The following is a 15,441-nucleotide window of genomic DNA, read 5'->3' as shown; positions in this document are numbered from 1 at the left end:
CAGCGAACGCAAGCCAATTACGTATGTATAGTGTCGCCAAGTTTCAGTAAAATGGCATCGTAAAGCGCGATATCCCGCTGCGAGAACACTTTATTTCCTATAAAAGCGTTTTATCCACGTATAAAAGCTTAAATCCGCGCGGAGCTTTCGGAGCGAGTGCAAAAAGAGCATTAGCGCAGCCCTACGAGAAACATGGACACAGAAACGGTGACACGCCCCCGAACAGCAGACTGCCGTTGGTTACGTTCGGGCTGCGCCCATTGGCCGGCGCCGCCTCCCGGCCAGAGCACCTAACTCGCTCAGTCGTCAACCAACCTCTGAACTGTACGCACGTGTCTACCCGACAGAATCCGATTGACATCGCGAGCGTTCGGAAACTTCAAACATTCGTGAACAAGTGACTCGAATTTGGATAATCTGTGTTGTTTTGAGCTTCTGTGTGGACGTCTGGATAAACATTGTGTTGTGATGTGCTGGAGTCGGTGAGGGCACCCTGGAGGTTATTGGTGAGACTGGCTGGTGGGCGGGACGCGCGCTGGATGCAGCAGGGTTTGGTCTAGGCGGAGCTGGTCCCGCCGGAGCCGTGGCGATGACCGTGCAGAGAGATGAGCGGGACGCCCGCGCGCCCCGGACCAGGTTCATGATCACTGACATCCTGGACGCGACACCCAGAGACCTCAGCGCGCATCGAGACTCCGATTCCGATAGATCCGCTACTGACTCACCAGGTGTGTAATATCTCACTTTGTACTCATTACTTCTATTTCCCGAGTCAAAGTCTAATCTTATTTGAGTTTTTTAATATCACCATTTTAGTGCGAATCGCGATCTCGAGAATTGATCTCCTACTGACTCAACAGGTTCATAATAACTCACGTTGTACTAAAAACTCTTATTTCCTGAGTCAAATTCGTAATTTATTGGAGTAATAATATCGTCATTTCAGCGGGAGCTGCAATCCCGATTTTAATTGATCCGCTATTGACTCACAACATGTTCATAAAAACTCACTTTGTACTTATAACTCATATTTCCCGAGTCATAGTCTTATTTGAGTTTTAATATTGTCATCTCAGCGTGAATCGCGATCCTGTTAATTGGTCCGCTAATGATATTCACCAGGTTTATAATTACTCACTTTGTACTAACGAGTCAAAGTCGTAACTAATTTAAGTTTTAGTATTATCGTCATCTCAGCGCGAACCTGACCCCGCTTTTAACTGATACTATTAAGTCAGAACTCAACAGGTTTATAATAACTTACTTTGTACTAGTAAGTGAAAAATGATCTTCATATACCTACTTCATTAAATAAGACTTATCATTTAAATGTAATATTTTGATTGATAGAGTCACACACCAGTTGTAGAGGAGTTTCCGGTGGTAGATATAGGTACTAAGATACACCATAAGGTCTACCCTTCCGATTCAATACTAAATCACTGCTTAACGGCTGTTTATAATTTATCTTTGAAGCGATACGTTTATCATGGCTTAACATAGCCATGATAAACGTCTACTACCTTTCTAGAACTCTTTGACAATAGCTTAGGTCCATTTTTTTTAAATAACTATTAACTATACGTTTATTTCTTGAATATTACAATATTATTAATAGTAGAAGTTTAAAATATGTTTTTAAATTATATTATTAGCAATGACAGTTAAGCTAGTATGAACTGTCAGTGACTTCTTCTCTATTACAAAGTCAAATCAAAATCAAATTCAAAGAAATAAAATAAAAGTAATGTCTAAATACAAAAGAAATTAAAATAAGAGTATATTATCTAAGAATGTGTGTGTATGATATGTGTATGTAAGGGTGTGATAATGTGCAGATATGGTTTTATATATTGTATGATATTTTATTACGAGTTAGTAAGTCTTTTGTGGGGCGATGTATATGCTTTTACAACAAGATCCCAGAAAATGTTCAAAACAAAAGTATTACGTTATTCAAAAGAATTGTTAAAAAACGTTTGTGTGGTAAAGGTTACTATAACATAAATGACTTTCTTAATGATACCACAAATTGGGAATGGAGCGACGGCCCTCAGGCTATTAAATAATACGATTAATTGTACAATGTTACTTTGTAAACATATTTTTGGATGAAAAAAGAGCCCGCTGAGTTTGTTGCGCCCGTTCTTCTCAGGCCTGAAGCATTCATTTTGGAATGGGTGGTGGGTTTTTTTACTTTCAATAAGTGATGTCACATCCTATTTTTGATAAAAATATTTGAATTTGAATATAAAAAATATGGTATAGAATTCTGTTTAAATTCCGTATCTATGATGGTTACCTATACAATCATTTGATTGAATAATAGGAATCACATTTGCCATTTTTGTGTGTTTTGAAGTATTTTTTGTTGATTATAATGAATAAAACATATTTAAATAAAATAATTACATTTTTGCTGCCTTAAAAAATAATGTTTTTCGGTTCAGTAGTTGCGGAGACTATTCAATGCCAACAAACAAACAATCAAATCTTTTCTCTTTATAATATTAGTATAGATACCCACATGTGTTTTTATACATTAAATAATATTTTATTTATTGGTTACGTTACGTGTATATAAATATAATAGAAATGGTGGGATGTGATAAAATTATAATGAAAACAAACAGCTTTATATGTTGAAATGTAATTAAATATCAACTGTTATATGCGGTATAACAATTGATATTATAGGCATATTTATTATTATTAATAAAATTGTGTGAAACATAAACTTGTTATGCCTACTACCCGGTTTATTTGAGCAAGTGTGTCTTTTGTTGGGCGATGTATAAGTTAATACAGCATGATTCCAGAAAATGTTCAAAAGAAATGTGTTACATAAATCAAAAGAATTATTACGTTTTTAACCGACTTCGAGAAGGAGGAGTTTCTCAATTCGATTGGTATATTTTTGTAGTAAAAATAACATTAATTACTTTCCCTTATATAATACCACAGATTGGAAATATTAATTTTATTGTATGAAATTATATTGTGACGAAATTTTATAAAAAAAAAGTAGAAGCCCTCTGAATTTCTTGCCAGTTAGTTTCAGATCTGAGGTATACATTTAAAATGAGTTGTAGTTTTTTAATTCAAAAAGTAATTTAACAATATGTTTGTTACCCGAAAAACCCAAACAAATAAAAATAAAGACATAATTGCCAAGCCTCCCCTAGTTTGGGAGAATTTGATAATTTATTAATTGAATATTATTATCCAAATGATCCAAAATCTGGCACGAGACTCAACTCTCTCTCAACTCAGATTTTGGCGACTCAACATGTCCTGAGGATGCTTTTGTGATGTTTTAAATAAATAAATAAAATAAATGCCTCGTGTACAGGCGAAACACGTGTCGAAAAGTTTAAAGAAAAATATTGGCGGAATTAACACTAAAGAAAACTCAAGTCATTGGGATAATTATGGATTTCTGCAAAGTAACGACTACTTCATTTACATTTAGTATTTTCTATATTTTACAGTAAGATGTTCCACGTTATTTCTTATATATAAGTGCAATTCGGCTTCACTTCTATATCTATTGCTTTTCGAAACTACAATACGCTCTCCTTTTTCTTCTTTCTCTTGAAAGAAATACACTCATTGCACAAATTTTATCATGTGTTTCTGTAATAGTTAAAAGGTCATTATTATGAATTAATTTAATTATAGTTTATTTATTTCTGCTTAAAGTGCAATGATTGTGAATTCGATAAAGGCTGGATGCATTGCAGTTTAAGAGCACTCTTTGCCCGGTTTACCCTTCCTTATAAATTTCTTCAGTATTCTTTTTTTATGGAAGAGGAGGACAAACGAGCGTAGGGTCACCTGATGTTAAGTCATCAGCTCCGACCACATTTTCTTGCAACAACAGAGGAATCACAGGAGCGTTGCTGGCCTTTTAGAAAAGTGTTCGCGCTTGAAGTTAATCATAAAAAAATTAGAGATAAATAAAAAAAACTCATATTCCTTCCAAACGCGATTTGAAGTAAACGTCAAAAATATCTCTAACTTGCACGTAAAGCCAGCGTAGAAAAGACATCAACGCTTTACTTGAAACCTACTTACGCATAACTTAACTAAAGTGTTTCTAAGTAGAAATTAGTGCGACGTAATCACATAATTGCAATACAACAATATCAGGTCATACTTTGACACTGTAACGATCCGCCGACAATACTGGGAATTGAGTCGAGAGTACACTTCGAGACACGCAACTTATTCTAACCGAGTTTGCTGTGAAGTAATAATTACTTGAACAATCAGATACTTGAAAACTTATCTACATATATCTACTTACACTGTGTTTGGAAAATTACTTTATTTAATATACAACTAGACTCACAATCACGCTCAAAAATTGTCTGAAGTAAAACTCTGCCTACGCGTCTATTAGGCAGAGTTTTCGTTAAGTTATGTTTCGAACGCGCTTTGAATACAAAGCCGCGCATTCGTAAATTGTTGCATTGGGCTGTCTAAGCTTAAGTTCAACATAATTTCAGGTAGCAAATTACTATAAAAACGAAATCTAAGATAATGCTAAGCTTATACTAAGCTACGTTTTACGTAAGTAAAGTCTGAGCAAAGTCTAAGTACGCTCTATAGGTAGATGACATATCTACCTAAAGAGTTATATAACCTCAGTCTATGTTTTAAATAGTTTGTAGAGTAATTACATGATATGCAATAATGAAGTCTTTCTTACAACTTTTACTCAAATTTATCTTAAGATGCATCTCTAGTCTTCTTTACAATTAACTTTATCGCGGAACATCATAGTATTTCTTTGATTAACGCGAGTAATTACACAATATTGAAATAAAATACTTTTCAAAGGATTAATACGCGGGTAATTGTAAATATATTTTTACATTAGCTTTTTGCGTAAACGTAACGTTTTTTTAGTTTTCAGGGAGAAGACGTGCTCTGAAAATGTCACGAAACGTCGAAAAAATTTAATTTTTTTATTTCCAATCTTTCAAAACAATGCTCCTTAATTATTATTTATCACTGTGACCAATGCATTAATTATTTTTTTGGTATTATTTTGCTGTATGTGTATGTTTATATTACAGTGGGAGGCTCCTTTGCACAGGATGCCGGCTAGAATATGGGTACCACAACGGTGCCTGTTTGCCTGCCGTGAAGCAGTAATGTGCAAGCATTATTGTATTTCGGTCTGAAGGGCGCCGTAGCTAGTGAAATTACTGGGCAAATGAGACGTAACATGTTATGTCTCAAGGTGACGAGCGCAATTGTAGTGCCGCTCAGAATTTTTGCGTTTTTCAAGAATCATGAACGGCACTTCATTATAATGGGTAGGTCGTATCAATTACCATCAGCTGAACGTAATGCTCGTCTCTTCCCTTATTTTAATAAAAAAACATGTTAATCGATAGCACCACCTACTGTTACCTTATCAACTTATACTATTTCATATTAGGCAGTACCTACAGGTTGCCTGGAAGAAATCGCATTTAAGCGACAAAGCCGCCTATTGCTTGATAAGCATTCTTGAGTGTTGTTATGTTTATTTATTATGCGGTGTGTAATAAAGGTAGTTTTTCTCATTTCATTTCATTCATTTAATTTAAACATGTCATAATATTAAGCCTTTTTCTGGCGTGAAACAGTAATGTGTAAACATTACTGTGTTTCGGGCTGAAGGGTGCCGTAGCTAGTGTAATTACTGGGAAAATGAGACTTAACATCTTACGTTCCTGCTCATCTCGTCCCTTATTTTCATAAAAGAAAAATGCATTGAACAAACTCTCTTCAGATTGTCTCTGTCAGATTTATTTTTGACCCCGTGAAGGTCGGTGTTGAGTCAGCCTCTGTGCAGGTGCGTGTCGATGAAACCTGACACCTCCACGGGTGCCTCTTACATCTCCAAGATCCGTTCTTAATTCGATCAAATACACTTATATGATTCTGTACGACTTGTCCCTTGTGGTATTTCTGCCAAAACAAAGCTTAATGAAATGATCTGATGAGGTTTTATGTTTAGGGCGCTCTTGTTGAAGATCAATTTGATATTTTTAATTATTTTACTTCACTTTTGAGCCTTTTATTCACACGATTTACATTATACACGTAAATTAACTTTTTTTTATGAAATTAAGGACGAGTCGAGCAGGACGTTCAGCTGATGGTAATTGATACTCCCTGCTAATTACAATACGTTGCCGCAAAAATGAGCGGAACTACAACTGCGCTCGTTACCTTGAGACATAAGTTATCAAGTCTCATTTGCCCAGTCAATTCACTAGTTACGGCGTCCTTCAGACCGAAACACAATAATGCTTACACATTACTGCTTTACGGCTGAAATAGGCGCCGTTGTGGTGCCCATAATCTAGCCGGCATCCTGTGCAAAGGAGACTCCCACTGATATTAACATGAACTCTTCATCTCTTGTCTGGCGCACCATAGTATCAGCTCGCACTATTTATACGCGTGCAACGCAGAGCTGTTCGAATTGTCAAGGATCCAGTGTTCTATGAACGTCTAGATCACTTGGCGTTGTGTTTTCGAATAATTTATTCCTGCCGCCGAATACCCCTTTGCGCACGACATGCTATAAATTAGGATATCATCAACACCAACTGGATGTCAGTTTCAAAGAAACTTTTTTTCACGTATTACAAAGCTGTAGAATGAACTTCCTTGTGCGGTTAAATAGTCGTATGTTTACATCTCTGATACTTTATACCGGTATACGTCTAGATAGAGCCTCTTGCTGCTAGAAAACACGTGACAACAGGCCAGATTTATTACTTTAGTGTGCATAAAGCTACGTCTTACACTCGCAATACGTCAGTCACTTTGTTTAGAGGCTAAAAGTTTGCCGCACGTATACTTTATCTAAAGTAATATAAAAAGAGTATAAAAACTTTATTTAACTGCAAATTAGATATCTTAAACAAAGATTAGATATAAACAATTCCCAAATTAAGTCGAAAGATTGATGTGGAGTTTCAATCGCATTATTCCCTCGTCGATATAATAGACAAGTTGATAAGACCGACGCGTTAAATAAATTAAATAATAAAACGCATAATGGCCGCAATAAATACAACCCGTTCGTAACACTTCCAACTCGAGATAAGTAAACCCTTATAAAAATGACAAAATTAATCCCAAATGAAAGGACTCTCAACGAGCAGGGAAAAAAGAAACTGACGTCATAATCAGCTTTTTGTCAAATGTCAAGCTAAGTTTGCTTTTTAAAATTTAAATGGCTCGACAGCCAACGTGTACCCAATATCCGTGGGTGCCTAGTACCTACGCTATGTTGTACAGGCGTCTACACATTACAATACGATAAAACAATTTTTTTTACAATGCAAATATTGCAACAATGTGCTTTTAACAGAAAGTCAATGAATGTTCAAGAAAAGCTTAATTTTTAAGATAGAGTGTCTTGCTGTTTGACAACCGATAAAAACATTCAAGGATTAATACTTTAGTGTGCGTGACACTTGCGATTTGTATGGCACTTTGTGTTACTCAGCATGCATTGCTCAAAATAGAGGTTAGCTCTAATCTCAATTTTTTTCGATAGTCTTTCTAGACGTATAAATAATCTAAATTTTAAAGTTTTATTCTTAATCAATGTAAATTGTGTTATTAATCCGTCTTATATCACGCACTCTTCTCCTCAAGAATCTATATTATCGAATAGCGAAACTATATTAAACATAATCGGCCTTACAAATAATCTAGGTATAAATGTATACCTGAGAATAAACCAAGAATACGCAACATGTTGACTATGTCACTGACAATACTGTAAATACAATAATAATTCTGAAGTTTTTCGAATATCAAGCAAATCATAAGAAGAGAATAGGCGTAAAGCTATCATAGCTGATCAAACATGCTAAAGTTTATTTTCGATTGGTATTTATGGTATATCACATATTAATTACTAAAAGCAATAAAAAACAAACATAGCTATAATGTTGACATCTTAGATTAAGGATTAGTTTCCGCTGCGCTCCAACTAGTTACCAGACTACCTAAGAATATTTTTTTTCGCTATTCTCTAGGTATCTGTTCAAAAGATAAAGCAATCAGTTGTGTTATGCATGTTCATCATGTTAATCAATCACCGCAAACCTAACAAAAGACGCTTCATCACAAAACCTTACAATTTTTTTCCTCTAGGGAACATAATAATGTTATAGTTATTATAATGTTGCCCCACTTGCATTACAATCTAGCCTTAACTTAGAGTAATAAGTAATTCTACTTTAACTTAAACTGCTAGATAGATTAAACTAAGAATGTGTCCATTAACACATTTCATAATGTCTCTATTAAGGGGAAGGCACTCTGTTCATGTGTCTTTTATAATATCACTATTTTTATATTGTTTTACACTAATTCACTAGCACTACACTAACTCAAATGATTTTATTCGCAAAACCTTACAATAGTAAAGGTTATTCAATACGAAATCTACATCAGCCTCTTAGTTATTAACGATCATACAATACGGCTTATCTAATGAACTTACTTCCCAATTACTGCTCAAACATCCGTTTGTGGCAATTAAACTTGTTCGCGCAACTGTAAATACGAGCCTCGTTGCATTGTAATTTAAAAAAGCCCATTAACAGAGAACGTGAAAAATAATACCATTTATAACAATTAGCATTTATACAGACAATACTCATAATTTAACTAAGCAAGCAATCACGTTAACATTTTGTTTTAGATCATTTATACGTCTGTAGATATGGCAAGAGTGAAAAAGTCGAAAAAATAGAGGTTGACAGTTAACCTCTATTTTGACAAATGCACGCATACTAACACAAAGTGTCATACAAATTGTACACACTAAAATAATAATTCTGGCCTGTTTTCATCAGTTGTCTAGCATCAAGAGGCTTGATTTAGACGTTATATATCATCTAAGCATTTTGTAATTTTTTAATAAAATTTCGATCGTAATTCATAATCTGAATATTGTTATTCAATATTTAATGAATTCATGATTAAATTTAATTGTTATCCATCGTTAAATGTTTGTCTAATAAAATAAAATCATATATATTTAAAACTAATTGCACTGTTGTGATCGCCTGTACAAAGCCATTGGGTTCGTTACTTGAAACGTCAAACCTAACCTCAAATGCGCACCATTGCTTCGCTAAGCTGCTTAGCGTGTTTCGATTAGTCTCCATACGTAGCGATCGATATGAAACTCTACGCTCAATAGATTAAAAGCTATAATCCCATGTGCAAGAATCGTAACGTGACTTTTGGCATCATGAGTAAGGTGACAATTCTTTCATCGCCGAGTAGATAATATCAAAACTTTTTAGTTTGACAATAAATAGATTACGAATTTATAAATAGGCCCAGTATGAATACTACCGTAATACAGCTTCCAGTTGCGGCTTTATGTCAAATCTGACATACGTTGTGAGCTGTGAAATCGACTTCGTATTAATATAATTCTTTGGGTCGTCTTGTGAGTTTTTCTTCGAGAAGATTACAGTTTGTTTATTTGTATATATTGATATTTCGTGCGTGTATTATTATGAACAACAATGCGCATTGACAGCATTCTTTAAAAAAGTTTTAAATTTAATTTGGGTGCAATTTTTAACAATTTAATTACGATGGGGTAACGGACCAAAGTTTAATAAGGCAAAGAACTTAGATTAAGGATTGGTCTCCGCTGTGCTCCAATTAGATACCGCACTATTTTAAAACAACAGTTTTTTTGTTACGGCAACTATTAGATGCTTATGTGCGTGGCATCTTGACACTCAATGGCATCTTTCATATTTTGTAACATGCGCTTCGTGTTATTTTGCATTGAAATTAATAAAATAAAAAATACTTACTGATGATATGTGATCCCAGTGTCTTTCTTATTTCTTGTAGTATTATATTTACAAAGTTTTACTACGCAACCCGGCATTCTAGTTTCAATTATAACCAAAGTTTAACAGAACATGTGGCACGTCAACGTCACACATTGTTCGAGACTGGCTCGAGTACGCACACTTGGGCGCAGTATTAGTTGCCGCACGTCGATAAGTTTAGGGGCACAGAAAAGTCAACGATAGTTACGATTTTTATCTCAAGTTAAAGATAGACTGAATATTGGTAACGGCCGTAACAGCAAGAGACTCTATCTAGACGTATAAATTATCTAATTATTACATGGTCTGAGTGCGGTCGCTCCATTCCCGGTCAATGGTATGATTAAGAAAGTTATTTTTTATTAACGTTTTTTTAAAAATTCTTTTAAATTTCGTAACACATTTGTTTTGTAAATTTTCTGGGATCATATTGTAAAATCTACATCGCCCAACAAAACACTTACTAACTACTCAACCAAGTAGTAGGCATAATAATTTTATGTTTGTTCCTGGTATGAACATTATGAATATTACAGTTTGTAAGCAAATTCAATAATGTACCTATGAGTATACATTATCAATAATTTATTGAGATGCAACAGTTAAAATGTTTATTTCTTTAAATTTTTCTCTTAATTATTATTTAGGACCTAGGTTATAAATATCGAGAATACTTATACCATAAGTGACTATTCAATTCTTGCCATAAATACTGAAACAAAGAAATAAACAAATCTATTGCAAATAACATTTATTACTTCTACAGAGTGTGTTAGTTGAATCCATAAATATAATAGTAGGTACAATGTATTGGCGCCAAAATGAGAAAACTCAATGAACAATCATATAAAAATGACAGATTCCAAATTCAAATGTAATATTTTGTTTATTTTTAATTGTAAAAGTATTTATGGCCTAAATAAGTATGAGTGCAATTAAAATATATTGTAACAAAGTTTATAAAGTTAGCTCTATATAAAGGTTACGGCCCCTTTATTTTAAGTGTCTCTACAATTATCAGATAGTAATAGTTTATAAATGCCAGCGGATGTGTGTGAAGGCACCGTGTAATGTCTCAGTATGTCCACTTCAACGAACATAGACGCAAATCGCAGTTTTTCATACGATTTCACATTATATACGCAATGCCGACCACATTTCACACTTCGGTGGATGTAAGGATCTATAATCTATCGCTACCCTTATTTATTTTTTCTTACCTACACAATCTAGTCACAACCTTCTATTATTGTCACATCACATTGCAACTTTAATTCATTTATTTAAAACAGAACACTGCTTAACTATATTTACAATACAGGGTGGCCCATCCAAACCGGTCAGTATGGGGATTTCAGAGTATTTAAGAGAGAATATCTTCTAAGTAACCACGATATCGATTTTAGAGAAAACAAAAACTGCATTCATAGATTTAAAAAAAATCAAACATGATTCGGGAATCGAACACGGTCATTTTGGAAAAAACATATTTTTTATTGCCCTATTGATAGTGTAGGTTGTAAGGAGTGATTGTTACTATGAAACCTTGTGTCTAAAATTAAAAGAAATTGCTTTATTTGATATTATTTCATGTAAGTTGTCGGTTTTACTCGTTAAAATTGTATAGTGACCAAGACCACAAAAGTGACCAAGAATACTGGCAGCATTTCCGCGTGTAATTTTTTTACGACAATAAGAGATGAGTTGAGAAGGACGTTGATGGTAATTAATACGCCCTGCCCATTACAATGTAATACCGCTCAGGATTCTAGCAAAACCCAAAAATTGTGTACAGCACTACACTCACCTTGAGACATAAGATGTTAAGTCTCATTTGCCCAATAATTTCAGTAGCTACGGCACCCTTCAGACCGAAACACAATATTGCTTACACATTACTGCTTCACGGCAGAAAAAGACGCTGTTGTGGTACCCATAATCTAGCCGGCATCCTGTGCAAAGAAGCCTCTTACTGACCAATGCCTTTAGTTGCCTCTTACGACACCCTTGGGCCTGGGACTTTCCTATGATTTTTATGCCTCGAAAAAGCACAGGGCAAAATATATAAATAGCTAGGCTGATCTCTTGGCCGTAATAGCTGTCAGCCTTAGATCATTTATACGTCTAGAGAGACAATGACAGCTGGGAAACCTTGAAAAAAAAGATAGGCTTTAGAACTAACCTCTATTTTGAGCGTGCATTGCAGTACACTAACACAAAGTGTCATACAAATCGCGAGTGTAAGACGTAGCTTGTCACGCACACTAACGTATCCTAAAACCTGTAAACCTGGCCTGTTTATATCGGTTGTATAAGAGCAAGAGACTCTATCTAGACGTATAAATTATTTAAGCTGTCAACTTGGGTTTCCAGTAGCCCTATTGAGGCACGTAGAATTTGTACAATCTCCGCGCCTCTGGGCCTCACGGACCAAATGTCTCGCCACCGACTCACTGAGACCGACATATTTTCGACTATGACTGTCATCGGCAGTCGAAGACAACGTATTTTGTATGCAATTTTTTAGACAATACACTTTAATTCAATCTTATCTGGAACTTGATATCTTATTCACTTATGTATTATATTATTAAGTTCTTTTTTTTAACGTTCGAGAAAATCCTTGATATCATTCATTTTAAACCTTAACATCCTTGAAATGATTATGTTATTATCTTTGTAATTAAACTTAACTAAGCGGATAAACACATGTTTTTATTGTAATTTTATGCACAAATTATATTTATAAACAAATTTCGTAGGACCTTACTACGTCGAATTTTGAAAATTTTCAAGCGGGAAGTTAAAAAAAAAACAAATTCTGTGTAGTTTTATGGCCAAATCTTATTTATATAAATAAAATAATAGAGGTTTTCATTTGCGAGCGCATCACGGAAAAAAAACTGGATATTTTTCAATGAAGTCTTCTAAATTTTATTCCTTACACACTTGGCCCTTATCTGAATTAAGTATTGCGATATCTTCATTTAATATAAAGTTATAAAGGTTTTTTTAAAGCAATACTCGTTTGTCCTGCTTTACGATAAAAAAAAAGAAATAGTACGTGCTCAGTTACATGTGTGTACGCGTTTGAAGTCGCGGGTATGATGAGCTTGTCTTAGATAAATGAAATAAAAATTTTATTTTCTTCCTATTGGTTTATTTTATATATTTTTTATTAAGTAATTACGTATAAATATCAAAATTCTTAATTGTCATCGCTTAAGGCCGCTATTCCAAGAAATCACCAAAATAGTGTATAATTGAAACTATCTTGACTGTTTATAAGGAGCTTTTATTTTTACAAAAAATAATTATATATCTACAGAGTGTGAGATGAAAATTCATTTTTTCTTTACATTTCCATCTGTAATAGACACTGCGAAAGAAAATAACCAAAGTACTCCTCTATCTATCACAGTTGGAGCCATGTTAATCATTCAATCTTGATAAAAATTGTATGAAAAATTATTTACTGTTTACCAATACTATTTAACATGACATAGTTTTGTTATTTTTGTAAAGAGAATTGTATTATGTCTGTAATAAATTAAAAATGCTTCTTATTTTGAATTAAAACTATGGCGATATTGTGCGATAGAGGTAACCTAGCTCCGCGCGATTGCTTAAGGCCGTTGGCTCGCTCCCTAGCCTTAAGCTACCTCTCTATGTCTCTAATTACGAACTCTATTAATATTCCGGTAAGAACTGGCTAACAATGCAAATTTATGTGAAACTAAAAATGGTTTTGAACACTTTTTGTGTTATAAATTTTAATGAGCATCTGTCTAGATGTAGGTGTTATGTAATATTACTTATTTTAAGTTATTCACACCATGTTCAGACTTAAAATCAGTGCTAGTTTTAAATTACCTGCTCATAAATGTTAACAAATATAATATTTAATTTTAGTGATCATACATTTAATAATTTATTCAGATACATTTTTACGTTTACGAGTTTTTGATTCAACTTGTACATATACATGTATTTTATATATTCGTGTACAGTATTTTTATTGATATATATATATACTAAATACTAATATATATATATATATATATTTTAGTGCTGTATATTTAAAATAAAATACTTTTACGTGTACCTAATTGTACGTAACTTGGACATGAGAAGAAGCCACAGTATCAATGCAAGTCGCGTCCCATACCCCTTCTTCGTGTCCAAACCACAAGGGTCATTCCATCAGGACGCTTGCCAACATGACTGGCAATACCATTTGGCTCTAGACACGTGTCTCATTTGAATTGTATATCTTAATTTGTTTTTGGAAGTGGAGGACACTTGATTAACATCAACTCACGGCGGCGGTGTTCACTTAACAGTGATCACCGCCGCCCACCTTTCTTGCAACACCAGAGGAATCACAGGAGCGTTGCCGGCGTTTAAGGAAGGTATACACGATTTTTTTATGTGTGCGACTTAAAAATTGGTTGATTAATAGTAATATAATGCCAGTGCAACACAAGAGGTACCACAGGAGCGTTGTTGGCGTTTAAGGAAGATGCACGCGCTTTATGTGTGCGATGACTTAAAAATTAGTTGGTTAAAAGTAACATAATGCCTGTTGATAATAACTAAAGGTTATTTTTTTTTAAATTTGCTTCAGCTATGTCAAATGAAGTTTAAGTCGAAATACGAGTAAGTATATAAAAAAAAAAACATATTTTACTTATATACTTAATGCGCAAATTATGTATATTAAGATATTGTTATACTTAGTTTTCATGTGCACTTAAGCAAAAGCCCGCTACATTTTTTGTATACAGACAACTGACAAGACAAAAACAGAATACATTTTTCACTTTATGCTATTTGTATTTCTATTCAAAGTCAAAGTCAAATAAACTTTATTCATAAGGCTTAAACTAAGTGCTTTTGAATCATCAGTATAGTGAATTAAATTCTTAATTTAAAATTTTTAATTAAATTACTGAATCTACTAATAGGTTTGGAAAAAGTAGAGCTCGTAAGAAGAACATACAAGGAATTCAACTCTTATATCAAATAGCGTTTTAAAATGGCTGTAATAAACATAACAAATTATTTTATAAGGTGTTGCGTCCACTATATCAATCGTGTTTAAATAATATCAAATATTTCATAAAAAGTAGTAAAGAGTAACTGTAGAAATGTAACATATCGTATATTAGATGCATTTATCTTTAGAGCTTGAATTGTTTGAGTAAGGATGCTTCGTGAACATGATGGTCGTGATTACTGTCATAATTAGTAATCGTGTTTTTTTTAATTTGTGGACAAAATTTATTGTTTTTGTTTTTCTATAATGTGGTATTAAAAAATACATACAACTTCAAATTTTCGGCCTTCTACGATCTACGACTATATTTGTATCGCGAATTTATATTCTTCTGTTCCATCCACAAAATAATCCACAAAAAGAGAATCGGTTGCATTCTTTTTATACCCCAAAAATTTTTATTATTGATTTACTTTAATTTACTTTATATGGCAATACAACGTTTGCTGGGTCAGCTAGTAATAATATATCAATTCAACACGCGTTTCAACT

General features: G+C 33.7%; 1 protein-coding gene across 1 annotated transcript in view; it reads left to right on the top strand.

The window, feature by feature from the left end:
• Positions 1-316: 316 nt before the first annotated feature.
• LOC126965730 (homeobox protein B-H1-like) overlaps positions 317-15,441 on the top strand; it is a 49,709-nt gene continuing 34,584 nt past the window's right edge. Inside the window, exon 1 of the mRNA XM_050809486.1 lies at positions 317-728. Coding sequence (XP_050665443.1) covers positions 590-728 — 139 coding nt within the window. The 5' untranslated portion in view covers positions 317-589. The remainder of the gene's footprint in view (positions 729-15,441) is intronic.

The sequence above is a fragment of the Leptidea sinapis genome, chromosome 8 (assembly GCF_905404315.1).
Source record: "Leptidea sinapis chromosome 8, ilLepSina1.1, whole genome shotgun sequence".
In the NCBI taxonomy this organism is placed as follows: Eukaryota; Metazoa; Arthropoda; class Insecta; order Lepidoptera; family Pieridae; genus Leptidea; species Leptidea sinapis.
This window is presented reverse-complemented; position numbering and strand designations above follow the sequence as displayed.